The sequence below is a fragment of the Mirounga leonina genome, unplaced genomic scaffold, assembly GCF_011800145.1.
Source record: "Mirounga leonina isolate KUSES-001 unplaced genomic scaffold, KU_Mleo_1.0 Mir_109, whole genome shotgun sequence".
Lineage (NCBI taxonomy): Eukaryota > Metazoa > Chordata > Mammalia > Carnivora > Phocidae > Mirounga > Mirounga leonina.
The window spans coordinates 3,670,417-3,693,535 of NW_023270244.1; the positions used below are offsets into that span (position 1 = coordinate 3,670,417).

Genomic DNA, 23,119 nt, shown 5'->3' on the forward strand with positions numbered 1-23,119 from the left:
CCCCAATCCAAAATCGGTTAAGGCTCAGTTGTAGATTGTATAATTAGATTAACCTAATTAATACTATGACTTAGTTTTGCAATTTACCTTTATTATTTGAATGGTTTTAGTCCTGGTTTCTTATTTCTAACAGGATCTCAAAACAGTAGCTCATTGTCCTTGCTTGTTTTTGATTACTTAAATGATGTTAGCTTTGCAGGAATAGATTGATACTACAATCTGCTGAAGCACTATATTACAGCATGTGCTGTTTTCTGATTTTCTTATCTAAATATCAGTTGCCTAATGTATGGAGTTCATTTATAAATACCAGGAAGTACCCTGCATCAAGTAAATTAACATGCTGGGCCACATTCTCTGGCTTCATTAGCAACCCTTCATGCCAGGGCTGTGTTCATACAAGTGTGAAAACCAGAACGATCCTTCAAGGCTTTTCCTGGCCTGAATAATTTCTTCATCAGGGAAAAGGCTACACTCATCCTAATATTCCAGTTTTACCACCACAGTCTATTCATTTGGCATAACTCCATCTCACATGGATGCCTTTTGGAAGAATCGAACCATTAATAGTGGGGAGAATATGTCCAGTCAAGAAGCCAGTCTGGACACCCAGATGAGGAGCAGTCTGAGTTATAGGTCATAGTAGATGGCCAAAGTTGGGGGCATGGGCTGGTGGCAGGGAGGAGATACAGAAAAAAATCGTAAAATTTGGGACCTTGTATGTCAGTAGACTTCTATGGCAGGGGGAAATGGTGGTAGAATGATCTATTGACCACAGTGATTTTCTACATTTAATTATTCAATAAATATTTATTACTTCCCCATTATTTATCCACCGCCTGCCAGGAGGTGAAGTGGCAAACAAAACAGACCAAGTCCCTACCCTCAAGAGATCTTTGTTTATCGTTACTGTAGACATAAATGACATGGAAATATATATTTAAAAGAAAAACAAGCTTCACATGTTAAGCTGTCTCTACATGCCTGGCATTTTGTAAGTGCTTTACACATATTGATTTAATCTTTACAAATCCCATGTGGTGGGTAACTACTATTATCCCCATTTTCTAGACGAGGACAGTGGCCTTTGTTGTAGGATCACGTATGAATAAGCATCCTCAGAGAGCTACAGTTATGCCTTATGACAATGACTGTGTTTCAATATAGCAGGTGATATTTTGGTGCAAAGAATTTTAAAATAAAATTTGTGCCTTCTGTTTTTCACTCAAAAGAAATGAATGATTCAAACTATGAAAACAGGTGTCTAAAATCTGTGAGACAGAACAAACACTATAGTTCCTATAGGACAGCTGTTGAGATCAAGCCAAAGCACCACTGGGTCTCCGCTAGAAGAGTAACTTGGTACAGCTGTCTAATTCCTTTCATGAAATGGATGGGACTGATCAGAAATTAGAGCCACAGGATGGACAATGAAACTCGTCCACAACAGAACGAATATCTCATTCACCCAGGTTTGACTTTAAAATTATATCAGCCATGAAAATTATTTCACTGTCTTCTGTCGTGAGTAATCGGGCTATATTTAATTTTAATCATTAAAATGTAAAAATAATAAAAGCCATCAAAATAGTCTATAGTCAATTTTCTGATAAAGCAAATTTGTTTTTTCCTCCATTTGTGATTTAAATGGCCTCCAGAAAGTTTTTTGGAACTAAGTGTTAATTAAAAATATGGAAATGGATTTAAAGCACATTACAGCACACAGTGGAAGAATAATCACAAGAGATTTGTTCACACAACCATACTCATTTCTCAACGTGTTTTTTAACTGTCTAGGTTATTGGTTGCTTTTCTGCATGTGCCTGTTCCTAGAAAAAACTGTGATTCCAAAGAAAACAATAATTACAATTACAACAAATGAGACAAAATGCTGTTTGAGCGGGAACATGCAGTTTTAGTCACCAACAGCAAACTGATGCTCCTATACTTTCCTGTTTACACAAATGAATTAAGCATGTTCTCAAATTTGTTTATAAAACAAATGCCTTTTACATCTTGCCATCTTAAAAAAAATTACAATCTCCATGTCTTACTTTTGTTGAGTTAATTTGGAATTATGCACAGTAGGGCTGCGAGGAACCAGTGAACAAATTGTTTCTGAAATTCCCTGAGAACTTATGCTTTCAGATCCCTAGTATGCATATATCATTTTACTTTCCTGATCCTGTATTTTTTCACCTGTAAAGCAGAGAGAAACACTTTTGGGACTCCACAAAAAACCAAAAACCAAAAAACAAACGAAAAAACAGTGGGGTTGCACTTGCCGCCAAGGATTAGGTGCATGGGCTATGGAGTCAAATAGATCTGGGTTCAAGTTCTGCCGGAATTTGCCATTCTCTAGTTAGTTGTGTGACCTTGACCTCTGTGAGCTTTAGGTTCTTCATTCAAAAAATGAGGTCAATAAAACCTCTCTTCACAATGCAGTATGAATTGAAGGCCCTAATATTTATAATGTGCTTTCTAACTAGCTCAATGCCAGGTTCAGAGTAGATTCTCAGTAAATGAGAGTTTCTTTATCAGCAACGTTCATTTTCCTGGATGGTGGCCAGTGCTGCCACAACACCAGTGGGTACCATTCACATTTGTTTTGAGGATTGGAGATGCAGGTAGGTGGCCCATGGAGAACAATGTGAACCATGGACCCTGGCATTGAGCAACTCAGAAAATCCAGAGATTTTCTGATGTTAATGTTACTTCCATCGGGAGCTGTGGAGGGGCAAATGGTATCTCTGAGGAATTCTCTAGAATTTTAGACCATACTGTGTAAAACAACTCTTAGTTTAAGCAATGCAGTCATGTCAGTGAGAGATGATTTTGTTGTTTGGCATTATAGTAATCGAGCAAATACTCTAGGACTCATTTGTAACTGAGAAATACATGTATTGCCCTGATGCAATAATAAACCATCAGATTTGCTTCTCCAGGTGGTACATTTTTTCGTGTTAAACTTTTAAAACTGAATCATGGCAGATCAAACAAATTGGCAGCCCTGAAAATTTTTAAATGAATGGTTACCCTAATGGAGTATTTAACACCTAATGAATGCCACCTTTGTACAAAGACCTGAGCTAGGGTCCCAAGATGAATGACACGGTCTCTGCCCTCAAGTCATTTCCACAAAGTGGTGGGAAATCCCTCCTGCATGGCTATAACTCCCAAGTACAATGGAACAAATACTCTGCAAGGGGAATAAGCAAAATCCTCTGAAGCACAAGGGAGACCAAGGAAAACTTCCCCGGAGTGAATGAGCTAGCCTGGCAGGGCAGATGGAATATTGATTGGCCAGGATTCGGAAGAAGTGCCCTCCAAGCAAAGAGGGCAGCACAGGTAACACTCATGGCTGGGAAAGCACCTCCATTCACCCTTGCTGGCTGGCTGGCTGGCTTTCTTTTGTCCCCATAGCAAATGTTTATCGAGCCCCCACTATGTTGTAGGCAGTGTGCATCATGGGAAAGTAGTAATGCGGTGTGGCTGGAGTTCATGATCTCTGAAGGCAAGATCTTGGCTCTGGAGGCTACCCGGTGGGCGCGGTTAAGAAAAAGAAAGGGGCAGGTGTGACACATCACAGAGGTGCCCCCAACACCTGATTTAATGTTAGGACCAAGGGAGAGGGACCAACTGAAGACAACCTCAACATTTTGAGTCCAGAAACCAAGAAGCCGGTGATGTCATTGAGTGATGAAGAAAATGAAGGAGGAACAGGTTTGTGGAAGATAATTAAGTAGAAATAAATGGACAAGCTGCAGCCTGTCTAAGATTCCATTAAGTACTGAGACTGTCATCCAAATATTCTTCTACATCATGACAGAAAAATACGGAATCTGAGGATCTGCAGAGCCTGGCAACTCCGAGGCTTGTATAATTAGAGAAAAGGCCACTTGAAATTTAGTAACGTAGGATATAGCATCTGTAACTGAACTAGAGATGACCTAGCCTCACCCCCTGATTTTACAAATAAAGAAAACATGCTCCAGAGATACTCTCTACTGAGTGGTAGAGCCAATGCAGGACTCTGACTACACATTTAATGGGGGGGGGGGGATCCAGATTTCTAAAACATTCAAATCTGGAACACAGATACCACCTAAATTTTTCAGAGTTGCCATGATTTCAGTTTCTTTTTAACAGATTATAAGCGAAAGGTCTTTTTTGCAAAAATCTATTGCTATGTATGCCATTGTTCACAAAACCAGTTTTGTAATTAATTTCCAAGAATTCCGATTCCCTGAAAAGCCTCGGAAACTTAGAGGACCTAGAGCTGTTCCTGGGAAAGAAAGACAAGACTCTTTTTAGGTTATTGAAATAATGACACCCCCATGTATATAATAATGGGCTGCCCGGCATGGAAGGAAGGGCCTGGGTGCTCCGTGAAAGAGCCCTGTTTCCAGAACGCCAGGGACACAAGAGTAATCAACAGCAGTTTTCTCAGAAGCACGAAAATCCTGCCCTGCTGATCAAAGAAGAATGACTACTGCACTTAAAGAACCAGTTAGTGGAGATTTTAAAAGGAGGGCTGGGGGAGGGATGGTGGAGGGAGCTAGGCTGAGGGGGAAATATTTATAACTGTGACAACATGTTTCCTTGTAATAATTTATGAGCCCACTGGAGAAAAAGGAAACACACAAACTATGAATAAAATATCCAAAATGTAAACATCATGCCTTCTGCGAATTTTCTTTAGTTAAAAATTAAAGTTGAGGTTGACTAAAGTAAATGACTACATTTTCGTGGTCTCTTATTTCCTTGATGCTAAGGGTTACCAACTGATTTACAACTTCCTGTGTTGTTTTTTAATCTATATTTGTCAGCATATTTTTAATGTCAGATTACTTAAAATAGACATCTTGGGTCTAAGAGGTCAGGAATAATAATAGTATGTTGACTGCTCTAAAGACTTCATAGCACTCTACAAACATTCTAGTTTGGCCTAAAAAAATAAAACTTTATATTTCTAAATGAAATTAATTTCAATATAGTTCTAAGAAATTTTTTTGTTTTGGAGGGTTTTTTTTTTTGCTTCCAACGGATGATGACTTCAGGACTGAAGGGCAAGTCAATTGGTATGCTTTGAAGTTAAGTAAATTACATGGATAGCTTTATCCAAATAGTTTCAGTCTCCTCTTACTCAGGTAATTTAAGCTGTGAAAATAACAGGAAGTCCGTGAAAAGAGAAAGACTAGAACCAAAGACTTAGGGTTCCTTCATTTACCGTAGTTTCTCTTCTATTCATTATCTATTATCTATTCTCTTCTATTCCAGGTACTTGCTCAAAAAGAGTATTCGCAAATATAAAGGCCATGAAATAATTTCATCTTCATAGAAGCTATCATAAGATATAATTAGAATGCAACATATGTAAAGTCAATTTTTTAAATTTATATTTGAAAATTCAACACTGGCTTTCGGCAAAGATAATTGCATAACTCATCTTTATCATGCTGACTAATTTACAGATACTGATACTTAATTCTTGAAACAGGAGATAATTTAGAGTATTTCCTCAATTTTAAATATTAAAAACCATCAAGCTTTAAATAGAATGCCAAGATGAAGCCAAAACGCATTTATCCATGATCAGAACTGTTTGAAATACTTTACACTGAGTTCAAGGATATGCCTTTTAGAGTGTAACTTAGTAAGCTAAACAAATATACTCTTGAGTGGCTTTTTAAAAATATCTTGGGTCCCTCTCCCACTCCCCCTGCTTGTGTTCCCTCTCTCACTGTGTCTTTCTCTGTCAAATAAATAAATAAAATCTTTAAAAAAAATCTTTGAAAAGCATTAATTATTTTCCAATTATTTATAATAGAACCAACCATACTTTCCCTCTCTCACCCTGAGGAAGTTGCAAGATAAGGTCAATCTAAGAACCAAAAGTACAAAGTTGAACTTAGCAGTTTCAAGAGCTCTGGCGTTTCATTTTTCACAAGAAGGACACGCAAAAAATGTGTCCTATAGGCCCTAACTCCTTACCTTTGACGACATCTGTTAAAGGGAATCTTTTGGAAGTGAACTCAGTCTGGACAACCACAGACCACACTGGATGCTGAAAAACGAAAGGTGAAAAAAGTGATAAATTGGGTGGGGAAGGGGGGAGGGGCAGCTTTTCTAATCTTGAAAGTTAGATGTAAACATTCTCCTTTTCTAAATACATGGTTTGTCTCAGTCCCGATCGTGCCACAGAACAGCTAACTATGTCATGTTCTCTAGGTCTCCAGAGAGAAGTTATTTGGGTCCAAGGAATTCTTCAAATAAGATGACATTGGATTTATATTTGGTAATTTAAAGGCTATGACTGTATGGAAACAGGGTGATGGTGTGTCCTTATTAACAAACTCTTCTGCATTAGCTGGACTCTTGGGGCAATGTTAACAATTTCATATAGAAATAGCATGGACCAGTATTCTTAATATGGCTACTCTACTCTGTCTTCCAGCGCTGGCATTAGAAAGATGATCCTTTCAATAATAACAGTAATTATAAATAATAATAATAATACACCTTTGGGTTTAATAATACTTTCCCTTTGAAGAACTCCCAGAATTTTCATCCACATTATCTAATTTGTGCTTGAAACAATCCAATGAAGTAGCCAGGTAGCAATTATCATTATCCTACTCTTACAGATAAACAAACTGAGGCCTAGGGATTTTCTTAGCATCACACAATTAGGAATAGAGCCAAGTTGAAAGCCTATAATTCAGTGGTCTATCTTCCAGATTATTGCCATCTTTAGAAAATATCTGGGTATCTGAAGAACTGTTCTATCCCTCGGGAAATGTTTACACCAGAGCCAGATCAAAACATCTTTTCCTTTTAAATTGCATTTATACTACAAGAAGGTACTTTTTTTTTTTCAAATTCATTAGAGAGGATTTTGTTGTCTGAGGTCATTAAGATAGGAGTATTCAGATTTCTTTTCAAATTGTAATGTTGGCCTTAAGTAGAACCACACTTGGAAATACTAAAGATGTCTAAAATACTCTGGAATTGGTTTCTTTCGTTATTTCACTTTTTAAAAAAATTTCAAGCCCAAGTTAAACAAGATCAAATCAAGAGATATAAATAAAAATGGGCACAAGGTGTTAACTCAAGTGTCCTAGCCAGACTGCAATTTGGTTTACTGTGGGCCTGCCAACTTAAATTCCTCCTTGCCACTTCAGCTGGAATGGGTAGTCTTCATTTCCTGTCCTAACTTGTCCTGTGTCACAGGTCACTGTTGAGGTGATCGGCATGTGGATCTGGTGGTCTCAAAGCTCTGTTAAGTTATAGATGTTCAAACTGCCAGTATGTTGTGGATAAAAATAGAAGTTGTTATTAGATGTCTATTCATACCCTGCAGAAGCCTGGCAACATTTTGAACCTTTTCAAAATGTAAATACTGCATATTAAGCACAGGAAAGAAAATTAATATGCTGCATTTGCAAATTTATTTCCAAGTCAAAAATGCAAAGGGGGAGGAGGACTGTTGTAGCAGAATTGATATTCTACATTTATGGGGTATATTAAGAAGTTTGTAATGGCCCGAACACAAAAGAAAACACTTTAGAAATGGATTAATTGAAGTTTCTCTGATAATCTGAGCTTTTGAATTTCCTCTCTTTTGATTTTAAATTTATGGCCTCAGTATGATATTACCAGAGTTTATTGCATTTTGCAGGTGGCACTCATGTGTTGTTACTTTTTGTGTAGTATATTGTGGGCAAGGGGTTACAATTTTTGTTAAAAATTTCCAGAACCACACATGTACCTCTTCATTAGACTTGCAAATGAGTAATGCCTTTTTTCAAGGGGAGAAAATAGTTAAAACATTACAGGAATTTTTGTGCCTTTTTTCCTTAGTTAGTATTGGGAAATGTTTGCAATAAAGTTTGCTTTTTGAAACTTTCACATTTTATAGTAAGTTTTGATTTACATATGAAGTCATCATCTGACAATTTGAAACAAATGTCTTTTTAAAGCATACCAGTTTTTTGTATGTATTTCTATCGCTCCAAAAAAGTTTTAACAGATTTATCTTGCTTTCTGCTATTCAAAACAGTGGTGAGTTGTCATTTCAATGGCATGTTTTAATATCTTGAATATTTTAATAATTGGATTTAATCATTTAGTAATTGCCACCTTGATCATAGATGTCATCAGTACAACCACTACCCACAAATCCATCCACAATTTTTTCCAAAGAAAAACAATAAAAAAATAAATAACAAAAAAAAAACATTTAAAAAACAACACAATAACAAAAACAGTAAGCCAGAGTTCGTACTATCAATAATACTAACACATAAAATAGAAAAAGAAAGCATGAAGTAACACAATTTTCAGATATAATTTTTATACTTCTTCTCAGACACAGTAAGATCCGAAGCAGATTCTAATTCCTATAAGCATTCTTCAAACCTACACTGACCCTGTACTTAGTTCCAGGAGGACTCAAAATTCCTATCACTTATTCCCATGATAAATGTCCATTTTATATTGAATATGTAACATCTTAAAAGTATTCTAGTGATTTCATTTGGCTTGTAAAGATCTTGGATTTTTTAAAACCTACATAATATTTTAGTGATGAAATTTTGTACTTATGAGTATTAAATTATACCAAAAAGCCATTTACTTGATATTCTTTAAATACCATAGCACAATTCAACTAAAGCTCAGATTGTAAACCATCTTAAATAACACTAATGCAGTGTGCACATAATGAACAATATAGCTAACTTAAGTTAATTTTCATGTAACAGATAACATCTGGGGGAAATGTATATTGGTAAGTTATGCAAAACTAATTTTCTAGCGACCACATCTGTAGAAGTTATTTATTGTATGTTCACTTAACAGTCCATTATTCTGTTTAGAAATCTATTCTCTTCTTTATTAGAGCTTTTAATGTACTCACCTTGATTCAAATGGTCTGCTCATTATCAGAAAAAATATAAATGGCATTCACATGGAACAACATGATTGTTTTTATTATATCCATTTGTGTGCAAGCACTCAAAAATGGCAAGAGAAACACATTTATTGCTTTACATTCAAAGTAATATTTAGGGGGTATTTGAAAGTCAAGCAAAACCAATCATTTGGCCAAATGGATGTATGTGTATAATCAGAAACTCCTGATTTTTAATCTCAGCATTAGGCCTCAGGCAAGTCACTTAAAGTCTTTTCCTTTGTTTCCTGATCTGAAGATTATGGGTGCTATTCTCTTAGAGAAGAAGAAAGGGTGCTTGCTAACTCAGGGTACGAAATAGGAGCATTTTTTTAATAAACATACTTGATCCTTTTTCTGTTTTTATTTTCCTAGGTTTAAGAGGTAACATATTAGACTTTTGAGGAAAAAAATATGAGACAATTACAATGCTACAGGAATGTATAAAATAGTTATAAAACTAGCTTTATTTAATTTGCCCCAACTATTCATAGACTTGAGGAAATTATAACGTTCTTTCAGAAAATCTAACTTAATAAAGCTGACCATGTCTTTCTGTTTTAAATAGATTTTATTACAGAACCAGTGATGTTGTAAAACATGAGGTTTTGTTAAAAAAAATACAAAGGCCTAATTGTATTTTTTTAAGAAAGTATTGCATCAGACGGTTTCATTTAAACATATTTGCTGGCTCTGTGCTCTCACCACAATTATTGATTCTAATTTTCCTTAAACTTGTTTTTTAAAAAGATTACTTAATGGGGGGAAAAATCACTATGATGCTTCTGGCACTAGGTTTATTTCAAACTGTATATTTGACAGTATGCCTTCTTATTATTAATGAGATGACTTTATATTTACCCCCATCTGAAACTGGGACATTTCTTTCCTTTGTAGTATCTTAGTAACAAAGCCAAATGTAACTCTCTGTGAAAGAGAAAAATGTAGCTACGATCTGGTTCACTGATAGTATGCAAAACACTCTGAAGAAATTCTCACCCCCAGTTTTTGTGCAGGAATTAAATCAAATGAATACCTGTATGAGCTATGAGTTATATTCATAAAAATCAAGCAAAAGAGATTCTTGGGATAAACAGGAGTTTCACTCCACCAAAAAAAATAATAATAATGTGGGGCTGGGAGTGGTCCAAGTTCCCGAGTATGTGCCCAGTACACACACACACACACACACACACAACCAATGCCAAAGACCAGGAAAAGTGGATAGTTGGCAAGTAGTTCAGATGAGCCTTGTAAAGAAACGTGGACCACAGAGGTGTGAGGGACGAAACTTGCACACAAATATCTGCTTGCACTCACGTGTATGATCCGATGGAAAAAAGGGCACAAGGGGAGGCGGGGGGAATCGGCTACCACCAGGACGTGGAGGCCATCTGCTGAGAACTTCCACCAAGGGCACAGAAACAATTTGCAGAAAGAGCCTGTGTGTAGAAAAGCAGAGTTGCAAGACAAATTTGGCAAGAGCAACAAAATAAAATTCTGCTTCATTAAAAGAACTATTTTACCTTGAAGATTTGCTCATGCTGTCTTTCCCTGGGTCTACGGTAAATGCAGTAAACCCTATTGGGTTCCTTTCTCTCTGCTTTCCAATGGCTAACTCAGCACCACTTCCCCCAAATTCCTATTCCTCACCCTCTGTGAAAGTCTATACCACTCATCATCTGCCCTCGTCTCTAGATTCCCATGTGCAGCTTATTTATTTTACTGATAATGTTGCAAAGGACACTAAATTATATTTAGCTGTTTCATTTTCCTAGCTTGGTAAAATAAAGAGCAATATAAGGTGTGGGAGGATGAAAAACAAGCATGATGAAAAAAGGTACAAATAGTTTTGTGGGAAGAAGAAAATGTTTGTATGTCCCATTTAGGGGAAAAAATGACATGAATATGATGACAGAAAAGAATTGTTCTTATATATATATTTTTTTAGATTCTATTTTGATTAACATTTAGTCAACTTAAGAAGAACGATCTGGAATGATGTCACCTAACAGAATAGAGATTAAATGATTAATAGTAATAATTTCCAAGTATGGCAACATGATGACATGGATACTGAAAACTGCCCAGGACAAGAAGTTGGCACAGCAGGGTTTAACTCCCAGCCCAGGCACTAAGTGATGATTTGACCTTAAGCCAACCATTTAATCACTTGGTTTCCAAACTGTGTTGACTACAGAGTCCTAACACTTCAGTTCTTCTCTATATTTATACTAAGCAGCAGCTTCCTATAAAATCGAATTAAAGTTAATAATATGAATTCAATGCAAAATACACTGGGATGACCAAGCAATAGCTTGAGCTTTCAGGACATTCCCAAACCTATCTAAATAAGAAAACATTATTAATATTCAAACGATGAAACATTACAACCTATAAGTTATACATGACCACATGTTTAACAGGTAAGTTAACCTGAAATATTGTGGAGAAGTTAGAAAGGAATGGATGATGATTTCAGATTTTTCCAAGTCCCGTAGGATGGTAATTAGCTGGTGATTTTATGCATTTCCAGGGTTTTGTCTTTAAACATGTATGTTCAGGGTCTGTCTTTGTCAGCACATGGTGGGTGGCTTCACCTCTGGGCCTCAAAAGCAAGCTCACTGTATAAATGAGAACATCAACATACCAATGTACAGTGAGGAATGCAATAGGCATGAAGATCAAAGCACTGAGCAGGGTACATCTTTATAGATCAATGGAGATGGGAAGTCAAATTATGATCAAGATGTTGCTTGTTAAACACAGAATCAGAACAAGAGGAACTAATTAAATGATTCAGATGTTTGCTGTAATCAGTACCCTCCTCTTCTCACCTTCAAGTCACAGTGAGATGGACACTGCTTAAGTTGACTTGACTCCCGTTTCTTCATTTCCAGTGTTGACCAACCATCGCCCTCCCTCAGATTTACACACTTGCTACAAAATTCTCAAGTGCTCACGGTGAGGTCTTGCCTCACCCTCTGTGTTTTTGGTTGGTTTTGCAGATCTCCTCTCTGATTCATAGTGTACTGGCTTTATGCATTAACCTTCAGAGTCTTTATTGTCCTCATCACCAAGTTCTCGGTGGCCACTTTGCCATTGCCCCCAAGAATGGCCACACTCTGCTGAGTAACATTGATCACAATTAGGCTGTTGGTGAATGTTTCAAGCACCCAAACTCTGCCAGAACTGGAGAAGATATACGGAGGATCTAAAGCACGGTCTCTACCTACAGAGAGCTTGTAGGCAACAGGAAGGGAACACTGACACATAAAACATTTAAAGATCAAGACAGTATAAAATGAAGTCCTTTATACACAAACAATGAATCATGGAACACTACATCAAAAACTAATGATGTAATGGATGGTGATTAACATAACAATAAAAAATTTTTAAAAAATGAAGTCCTAAGCCACATAGTATAGAAAGAGAATAAGACAGTGGGAAGAATAAAATGCTAATTATCAGATACAGAGATACAGAGAGCAAAAAGCGAAAGAGAACTAAGAGGGCGGTGGTGTCAAGCATTCAGAGGAAATAGCACTTAAAATATAATAGACTTGGCACTATATATATGCATATGCACACTTATATAAAATTATATGTGCATTAATTATACATAATTATATATTATCATATAATTTTAATTAATTTAATTGATAATAGGTTGTATGATATATGTTATATAATATGTGCTGTGTATTATATACTATATATTCATTACAATATAGAAAGGGAAATGAATGAATTGGCTGAAATTGTGGTTAGTCACCATGATACAGCTCTTTTCTTCCCCTCCAGCAAGTGTTAGAGGTTGTCAAGGCTTCACGTGGTCTCTTTCCGGATCCTCTAGAAGAAGGAATCTCATTTGATATTTATTCAACATTCATAGAGCCACCTCCAACATTGGATACAGAAATGAAGGTAGGTTTCCTTCTGTCTCTTAATTCACCTTGTCTCAGCATTTTATTCTCTATGGGCAGGAGGGAAAAAAACAAATGCTCTTCCATTTTCTTTCCCTCTGATTTTTCCCAGTTCAGTATAAATATTTCTTTTAGGGTTGACTTGCTCGTGGGCCAGCTGAGGATGGCTCAGCAATTTCAATCTCTCCACTTCCACTTTCCTCAAAGTAAGCACTGATTAGCAGCACCATGACTTGATCTGTCCTGATGCTCATGAATAACAGAAATGCAGGATAACATCCAATCAAAATCTTCCAGATCAACATCATTCCTTGTAGAAAAGTACCCAGGGGAAGTTTTAGGTTACATATAAATCACTGAACGTTCCAGAAGTCACCTGAGTGTTCTTTATTTTTAATATTCCAGGGATTGGATCAAGAACAAGGCCCTGAGGAATCCCAGTCAGAAGCCAACACTTCCGACGTGGATCCTTTAGTGGGTTTCACCATCAAAGATATAAAAGCAGTTCTGGATCAAGTCACAGATGATATTTTAATTGGCATTCAGGTACTCAGCCTTGATAGTGTGCTCACTTATTTTATTATTACTGGTTAATTAGCCAACCTGAGCCTTAATGTCTGTAAACACTACCCACACTCCGCCAGCAAGAGTGATGCTTATGATGGAGGACTTCAATTTCACATCTCCCCGTAATTCACAGTTGAGTCATCTGAGACTCAATAAGATCACACGAAACAGGTTCCCCAACAGCACCTAGAGTAGGGTGTGTTGCCAGTTTCCACAATCATCCGTCATCAAAACCCAAAAAGTAAAACGGTAAAAACTTCATGCCCGTCATACTGTAAACATGGCTCATGCAAGAGTAAATTGAGTACCTTTCTAACAGCAAACACAGAAGATCAACCATAATTCTTAGGTAAGTCTTCCCACCAAATTTCTAAAGAGAGGCCTTCAAATCCTTGAACTCCCTCTCGGAGAGTTTGTTCCTTTTTATGTACCACTAATAGCTAAGCAATATATACCAAAGGCTGCCTGGAAATGGTGATGGGACAGCCATCCCGGTAGCAACTGCCACTCAGGGATCAGTCAGCTTAACTTTATGTCTAACCTTTTTTTCCTGTCAAAACAAAACAAAACAAAAACCCATCTCTACCTCAACACAAAGACTTGCATCATTTTTCAGGCAAAATGGTTAAATAAGTGAATTGCATACTTTAAGAAGATTTACAATTTCTTGTAGAAATGACCATGAATCAATAGAACAACAAACTACATGTTTAAAATATTAATGCATCTCAGGGAAAGATTTAATTGTTATCTGAACATAAGTTGATATATAAAAAGCACACTATATTAACAACTAATTTAGAAAGAGCAAAAGATTAGCTTGGCATAAGCATACCTTGTTACTTGTCTAATCATCAAACTTTAATGCACTATTTATATAACATTTAATGATTTGATACCAACAGAATCAGCCAAAGTCCTCAGCTTAATAAGGGGTGTTTAGTGTTTACCAGAAATAGTGGTAGAACACGTTTTACACAAAGCTTTATTGTTAACAATCCCATGAATGTAATAACTGGTTACTGTGTGGAAGGGCAGAGTGCAGTTGAATTAAACTGAGTTCAGAACATATCTCCTTTTTAGATTTGATAACATTTCATCTAAATATAGTTTATGTATAATCATGGCCCTGGGCTCCTTTGCCAACCGGCAGCTCTGAAATTATTGCTGAGGAACTACTAGACAGTAATAGAATTGTTTGCAGGCCCCCAAAATTGAAAACATCTTTACCAAGGCCATGTTCCATGTAGTGAGCAGTATATTTTTAACTGTTCATTGAATTTTTTTTTTTTTTACTGTTAGAGTTTGCAACATTTATACCACTACTCTATAACAGAAAGAATATGATTGCTGTATATGTGTGTTATTGTCCCTTTGGCCTAAAGCCAACCTTGCTGCGGCTGGAAGTTCATTAGCTTGTTCATCTAAATGCAATTAGGCATAGAAAGGACTTGGACCAGAGGTGGGGGATGCAGATCCTTTAGGTGCCACAATCATTTCCATTTTAAGTGGATTCATGGACATTAGTCTGGGCCAAATTACTGCCAATTTTTCAATAAAATGGCTTGGTGATGTGGATTTATACGATGTCTCAAGTTCTAGCAAACCCCTTTATGTCTTTTCTCTCAATAGTCCTGGTAAACTACATGAGAATGAGCCAGGCACTTCCCTGATAAATAAATTGAAAAATGATAGACACGGAAAGACTAAATCATTTATCCAGTGTTTCCAGGGTCAGGAACTGTTGAAAGACCCTGAATGGGAGCTGTGACCTGGATTCTCGTTCCAATCCCAGTGTTATCCGCAAAAACCACACAACCTCTAATATCACGACCAGACTACTTTGGACTTTAATACTCTGGTGGTATGGCACGATTTCAGTGTTTACCCTTGTGTCTTGGTCAAGTCCCAAGTTTAATTACTCTCTGCCTACCTAAATTTTTTCCCCTGTTTTAGATAGGTAAGTTATTTTCCCCTTCTAAACCCTGCCTTCCAATGTTGCTGGCTCTTAAAACTACAGCATCCCTGTTCAAAGGTAGCCACATGTCAGTGGTCAGTGTAGGAACACGCTGACTTGCTGTAGGACCATTTAATGAATTAGTTTTTGCAAGATGTTTTCAATTTTCCAATAGTTTTTTTTTTTCTCCTTTATTTAAGAGCCATGCTGTTATTATAATTTTTGGAGGAAAAGGCAGTAGAGAATTCATGTTTTGAATACAGTTTTTAGAGCTCCTTCTCCAGTGTGGTTTCAGGCATTTTTCCCTTTCTGTAATTCAGAAATTTCAGAGAATGTAGTGTGAATCTTTAAATTTTTTATGTTAATCCACTTACTTTCCCATTGACGAACTTTATAGTTCTAGAGATTTATTAAGAATGAAGTTATCTTGGCCCTGAGATATTAATTAAAATTATACTGAATAGAGCAAACATTTTAAGCTTATATAGTTTAGGTATTTTAATTTTAAAGATACATTCAAAATGAAATTATTTTGGCCCTGAGTTGTATAATAAAATTATACCCAATGGAGCAAACTTTAATATATTTAAAGAATTACGTTTCAGAAAAATATGAATACTAACACTACATTCTTACATTAAATGCTGGCTGTTGGCCCTAAGCAACAGGGTAAAATAATGTAAAAACCTTGAGGGAAGTTTGCCATCTTAGGACTATAGGTATTTTTAGGTCAACTTGAATTTCCAGGTTAGAAAAGCTGAGTGGGAGAATACCTCAAGGTAGTGGTCAGTGAGAGGCTATTGAACCCAGGTCATGGGTTTTCCATTCTTCCCTTAAAGGCAATAGAAACTTTTCCTATGCTAGTGGTTGGTGGGATAGCTAATCTGCTCAGCAGTGTTCCGAGGAATAACAAGGAGACATGGTAGACTAATGACAACCTCGTTCTTGTCCAGAGCAGGAGGCTTTTCGTCCAGGTGCTGCTGGTTGGGTCTGAACCGAAGTACTGATCACCATAGGCTAGAGATCTGAAATGTAGCTCTCCTGTCAGCACACAACGCTATTCGGCCTGCACCTTACCCTCACGAACCTTCTCCCACAAGCCCACACCTGTGTCGATGAATTTTGTCTCAGTGAAATACCAGAAAGGCCTCCAAGTTAATGTGCAAACACTGGTGACACCATGAAACAGAAGCTGGTAGATAATAGTAGCTGCGTCCTTAGTTGAAAGAAAGGAAATTATTAGTGGACATTGAACACATTAATTGAACGTGGGAAGAGTTAGCTGTTTAGTTAGAGTGGTGCTTCTCAATTCTTTGGAATTGTGACAAGATTATTTCTTCAAACCGTTTCAATTCCTCTATGGTCTAATAGTTTGCACGCCAGAAAGAAGCAAGAGTAACGTATTTTAAAAATCTTTCACAAGGCTGTATTACTGAAATATAACATTGGTGAATATATCAGAAAATTAAGAGTTGGAATTATGAATTTAAAAGTTAGCATATAATGTTAACATACTTAATTTTTAACTACTTAATTTTTCAGATAAGAACTAATCCCCAAAGTGGCTCAGGGACTTGTCCAAAGCTACATAACTAAATTAATCCCTATGTCTCCATCTCCTAGACCAATGTTTTTTCCACCTCTACTAAAACCATGACCAAGGGGATTAGTGATTCCTGAAAAATGACAGAGTTCCTTTGTAACCTGGAGGACGATGTTCATTCTTCCTTGCCTCCTCCACCCAACCACCAAGAAAGGAAAAATGAAAAAAATGAGAAGCCAGAGGCCAGAGTTTCATCTAGGGCTTGATAAAACTTGAGCCAGGGGCGCCTGGGTGACTCAGTTGGTTAAGCGTCGTATCCTTGATTTCAGCTCAGGTTAGGATCTTGGGGTGGTGAGATGGAGCCCCATGTCAGGTCCAGCAGGGAGTCTGCTTGAGATTCTCTCCCTCTCCCTCTGCCCCACCTCACGCATGCGTGCTCTCTCTCTCTAAAATAAATAAATCTTTAAAAAACAACAATGAAAAAAAACTTGAATCAAAAAGATGGGTACTCACATAAGGATCCAGAATTGTTGACACCAGTGTGATCTTTTCAGAAATATTGATTCTTACCATGAAGGTGAAACAAAATCTCATCAGATAAGGTAACCAGAGTGTACACTTCAAAACTATCTATTACAGTTACACTCATAAATAAATAAATAATAATGAAAATTTATATGTAGCCCAAAACAGTATTTGAGTTTTTAAATTTATTCTGTATAAATTGAAATAACAGAAGTTTCTCAAAATACAGTTACCCCGAAGACATCAAATTATGTTATAGACGTTAACATTCTAAACTTCAAATTGCTTATTAATAGTTATGTGTATAAACTACTCCTCATACACTCGTAAATGTTTTTTAAATCACCTAAACAAAACACCAGTTTTGCCACATCGCTCACCACTGGCTTCTCTATGCATAATTTTATTACCCATCATGAAAAAAAGGAAGACATTTCCGGGACTACTCATGTTCAGATAACGTGGAAGGATTTCTGGAATTTTGCAGGTAGCAATGTCAGCCCAGAGAATATCACTGCCAGAGGCTAAATGCTATCACAGCTGCGGCAAACACTAAAACCTGTCAGCAATCACGTACTTTTTTTCTACCCAAACTATACCGCAAAGTGGCATAATTCCAAGAGTTATAATGTCTGATGAATATTCTTAATTATGAGAATTGTTTTAATTGTGAGATTATTTGTGTTGTGATTTCACAACAGAAGTTTTTTGAGATCCCGTTTAGAATGTATTTACACAGGAGACAAAAACATCATTGCAAAGGGGTGGGGGGACACACAACACCGCACTAACTGAGCCCAGAGCAGTTATTCTGATTCGGTGCTTATTGGTAAAGTCCGTCTGAAAATACAGATAAATTATCCTATCTTCCAACACAAGGCTATGTGAAAAATGGCTGTCCAAATACCACTTCCTGTTCATAGCAGCCATGCTATACATCGGGAATGTGCAGAGAAATATGATAAAGTGTTATCACATCACTACAGGCTGAAACACGGCTCTGTCTGCAAAACAGGAAGGTGTGTGAGGGATAATGTCTGTCTTTAGGCACTATAGTATGTCAAAACCACAAAGACAATGTGCAGCAAAAGATAGCTCCATCATAACCACTTTTTTATGATTGTCTTCACAGACCGCGATAAACGAAAAGCTGCAAATACAGGAAGAGGCCTTTAATGCACGAATAGAAAAATTGAAAAAGGCCTGAGGACTCAGTACAAGGAGAGTGATGCTAAACTTCACAGAACCAAACACAACCAGCCAGAATAGTAGACTCTCCAGAGCAGCATATCTCCTTCATTTTGTTGGGAGAGGAAAACCAAGCCTCACATTTTATTATCCTAACTAATTAGAAAAGTATTGGCCCCCATTTTGCTATCTCCTGTCCCGTAACAGCCTCCAAATTTATGGCACTAAGTGTAATAAGAACATTTTGTACACAAGAGTTTGGAGAATTATATATAAAAATACAATTACTTTTACGATACCCCTTTGACATTTTGACTAATAAATGCTATTCATCTTCAGGGAGAGTGAAGCCAACATTTTTAAATAAGGAAAAATAATAATAATTTTATCCATATTGACCCAGTGAGCTGCCATATTACTGGAGCCCTGTGAACAGATACCACACTGCCAAGGATAAAACTTGCTAACAATAGCAATTAAAATGCATACACTATGGTTCCCCCCCCCTTAAATCACTTGGTTTTCTTATTTAAATGTTTCAGTGTGAAACTAATTTTCTGAAATTATATAATGCAGTTTGAAGCACTTTAATTTATTCTGTACTGCATTTGTTATTTCTAATCTTGTTACTCTCCCAGGAGAATACATGACCTATATAAAAAGAAGCAATGTATAAATGGTTATTAAAGACCAACCTATATATAGATTGTAAAAATCTTAAGTACAAATCAAACTCACAGAGCTCTTCAAATTAACCATTATATTGCAGTAGAATGATTGAAAACATCTCAAGCCTTTAAATACCTTTATTAAAATATGATTTTAGAAGAAAAATATCTATTTGCCAACTGATTGTTTCAGGTTGGATAAATTAAATTAATTACTAGCTAAGTCCTTTCCAAATTTCTTAACTTCAGAGTATTTGAGAATGGAGAGCATTACTAGGAAGGGGAGAGTTCCTTCCAGAAGTTTCCAGTTTAGGAGTGCCTGAGTGGCTCAGTCGGTTAAGCGTCTGCCTTCGGCTCAGGTCATGATCTCAGAGTCCTGAGATGGAGTCCCACATCAGGCTCCCTTCTTAGACTGCTTCTCCCTCACCTTCTGCCTGCTGTTCCCCCTGCTTATACTCTCTCTCTCTCTCTTTATCTCTCTGATAAATAAATAAATAAAATCCTTTTCTTTTTAATTTGAGTTGATAAAGGAATATACACACTCAGTTAAAGACAACAACAAAGTGTAGACAATGAAAAATAAATTTCACCGAAGCTGGGTACCCCCATTTCTCTCCCCATGAGGCAACCATGGCTTCCAGTAAATTCTTTTTTTTTAAGATTTTATTTATTTATTTGACAGAGAGAGAAAGAGAGCATAAGAGGGGGAGCTGCAGAGGGAGAGGGAGAAGCAGACTCCCCACTGAGCAGGGACCCCAATGCAGGGCTCGATCCCAGGACCCTAGGATCATGACCTGAGCTGAAGGCAGCCATTCAACTGAGTGAGTCACCCAGGCACCCCCCAGTAAATTCTTGGAGAAGTATTTTTTATCCATTTAAATAATTGGATGCTTGTATAGAGTGATCTTTTTATTTTTAACATAATTTGCATTGTTCTTTACATTGCTCCTTTCATCAAATATTTTGGAGATAATTCCCTATCAATGCATTTTAACGACCATACAGTATTTCATTTTATCAATTCCATAACTTTTTTAACTAGTCCTATTGATGAACTTTTTATTGCTTCCAGTAATTTACTATCACAACGCTACATTGCCCTTTTTATGAACATGTATGATTATACCTGTAGGATGAATTCCTAGGAAGGGAAATTTCTAGGTCAAATTTAGTGCCTTTCAAAGATATTTCACCAACAGTGAAATGAGAATACCTATCTCTCTTTACATTGTTACCAACAAGCACTGGCCAACTTTTTATCTTTGGTATTCTGATAAGAAGAACATAATGTCACACTGTTGTGTTAATTTGCTTTTATCTTCTTACTCCACACAGATTGAGCAATGTTTATATGTTTATAAACAAATGCGTGTGTGTGTGTGTGTGTGTGTGTGGTTAATCCTCCTAATAACCTTAAGGCAGAGAAAGATAGGTATTATTAGCCTCATGTATGATTGTACCTGTTATGGAGCCTGAAGCTTAGAGAAATTATTAACTTGAACCAAGTTGCACAATTAGTAATTGATGGATCAGGGCTTTAAACCCAGGTCTGACCTATTTTATAGACGAGGAAACTGGAACACAGAAAAATTTTAGGTACTTTTCCCATGATCGCACAGCCAGTAAGTGGTAGAAACAGGTTTTGAACTGAGGTATCTATGATCATAAAACCCACATTCTTCACCTTTATCTTCACTGAGCTATCTCATTGTCAATATGAAACAAAGTGAAAACTGGTCTTTCTTTTTTGTTATTGGTTATAATAAAGGAACACACTATTGTTAGCATATTAAGTATTCAGAAAAGTTATGCAAGAAAGGAAAGTATAACTCTGCTCCTTTCATTCATTCATTTATTCATTATCCAGTATATAGCATTGAGTACCTACTATGTACCAGGGCACTGAGTAGGGAGCCAAACAGACATGGTCTCTGTCCTAATGATCTAGTAGGGGAAATAGTTAATACTAACTGTGATAAGGACAAGCTTTGAGGAATTATGAGAGTATTGAACAAAGGAGTCTGGGAGGTCACGACATGTCCCACTGGTTTTGACATTTGGGCTAGGAACCGAGGGGTACCTAGAATTAACTAGACAGAAGAAGGTGAAGGAAGAGGAAATTCAGACAGTGCAAAGTCCCTGGGACACAAGGAGAGGCTGAACAATTTAGACACAGTCAAAGCTTTCGCAGGGTCCCATAGACCACATTACAGAATTTCATTTTTAAGCTAATAGCAATGGAAACTTGTTGATAAATTTTAAATAGCAATTGACATCAGATTCATATTTTTTAAAATGTCATCTCCCTGGTGCTAGGCCTTCTATCCATGGAGACAAGGAAAATAGTATTTTCATAAAAGGGTTCCTACTGCTAATGATGCTAAGCTCGACTTCTTAGCAATTCCTACGAGTGAGAGAAATAAAGAAAAATTTTGACTTTTTGAAGTCACAAGGTTCACCTACTCGAAGCAGTCTTTGACACAGAGGCAGCCTTCTGAAGAGCCAATTAAAAACCAATACCAACCTATTACTTAGACAAGCAGCAATCTTTCTCTTGCATCCACAGTAAGATATCATTCTTCCATCTGCAGGAATAATTTGGGGCACTTTTTTCCTCACCTCCATGATAAGTTTCAAAGGGAAAATATATTCATTATGTTATGAACAAGCCACAGACTGCCACAATTTCAGGTATTTGTAGGCACTGTTGAGCCTAAATATAGCTGTGGAGTCATTTTTCCAAAATCCGAATATAAAGCCCCTATTTCTATCCTCCATTTGATTGGAACCATTCAACCATCCTGGTAGATAATAAGTTTGCATGTTCTTAGATTGCATTTCATTATGCTTCAGTTGCCCTAGAGAATAAACGTGCTCCTTTTCCCAACAATTGTAGAGGAGAAATACTTCTGACATCTCAAATTTCAGAGAGCCTCAGGAAGACGTCCCTCTTCTGGACATCAAAGTCTTTTTTTTTTTTCCTGGACATTGATTTGTTAAACAAGAGAAGTCAGTACTCCTTTGTGGCAACCAAAATACCTATTAATTTAAGTTTCCCAAGCAAAAAGTAATCTAACTCAAAATAATACCATCTTGTTGGAATTCAAATTCCAAAACAAAGAAAGAATACTCAAAATCTCTTTTGTTTTTAGGATCCCTCCTTTTTTCATGAAAGTACCAGCAGTGGAGATTGGCTTATCTTTCCTCTTGGTTTGAGTCACCAAAGAGTTTTGTGTTATTTTACTTAATTTTTAGCTTCAAAGAATGTTCAGTGCAGATGTCTCCAACGGTCATTTGATGTTTGTTTGTTCTTTTGAATATATTCAGGGCACTTCTAGCTAGGACAAAGGAAATAAGACAGATAAGGTCCTTGACTTGCTGGAGTTCATGGAATTGATAAAGTTTATAATCTAGAAGCAGATAATAAACAAGGGAAGAAATAAGAGGATCTTAGATAACAATAAATCATGCTAATAATTAATACAAAGCCATGGGATAGAAGGTTCCGGGGTGTGGGAGAGCTACTTTTACCTGCGGTGCTCTGAGAACTCTGCTTGGAAGGGGTGGCTTTCAAGCTGAGACCAGGGTAGGAGAAACCAGCCATGACCCCCCAGGGAACATCTGTTCCAGGCAGTGAGGGTAGCAAGTAAAGTGACTTGCCAAGTAGAACCTCTGATCACACAAAGCAGCTCTCAGGGAAGACAGGTGTACCCACGTCTCACTTCTGGGAAGTACCTGGCTGCTCTGCGACCTCAGACCCTCGTATTCCGAATCTAGTACCTTTTCCAC

At 36.9% G+C, this 23,119-nt stretch overlaps 1 protein-coding gene across 1 annotated transcript in view; it reads left to right on the forward strand.

The window, feature by feature from the left end:
* The window catches only part of LOC118020046 (ciliary-associated calcium-binding coiled-coil protein 1-like), a 130,898-nt gene extending 111,402 nt beyond the window's left edge, over nucleotides 1-19,496 (forward strand). The window contains exons 6-8 of the mRNA XM_035019886.1: nucleotides 12,761-12,883; nucleotides 13,288-13,428; nucleotides 18,607-19,496. Of these exons, the coding sequence (XP_034875777.1) occupies nucleotides 12,761-12,883; nucleotides 13,288-13,428; nucleotides 18,607-18,681 (339 nt within the window). The 3' untranslated portion in view covers nucleotides 18,682-19,496. The remainder of the gene's footprint in view (nucleotides 1-12,760; nucleotides 12,884-13,287; nucleotides 13,429-18,606) is intronic.
* Nucleotides 19,497-23,119: the final 3,623 nt, after the last annotated feature.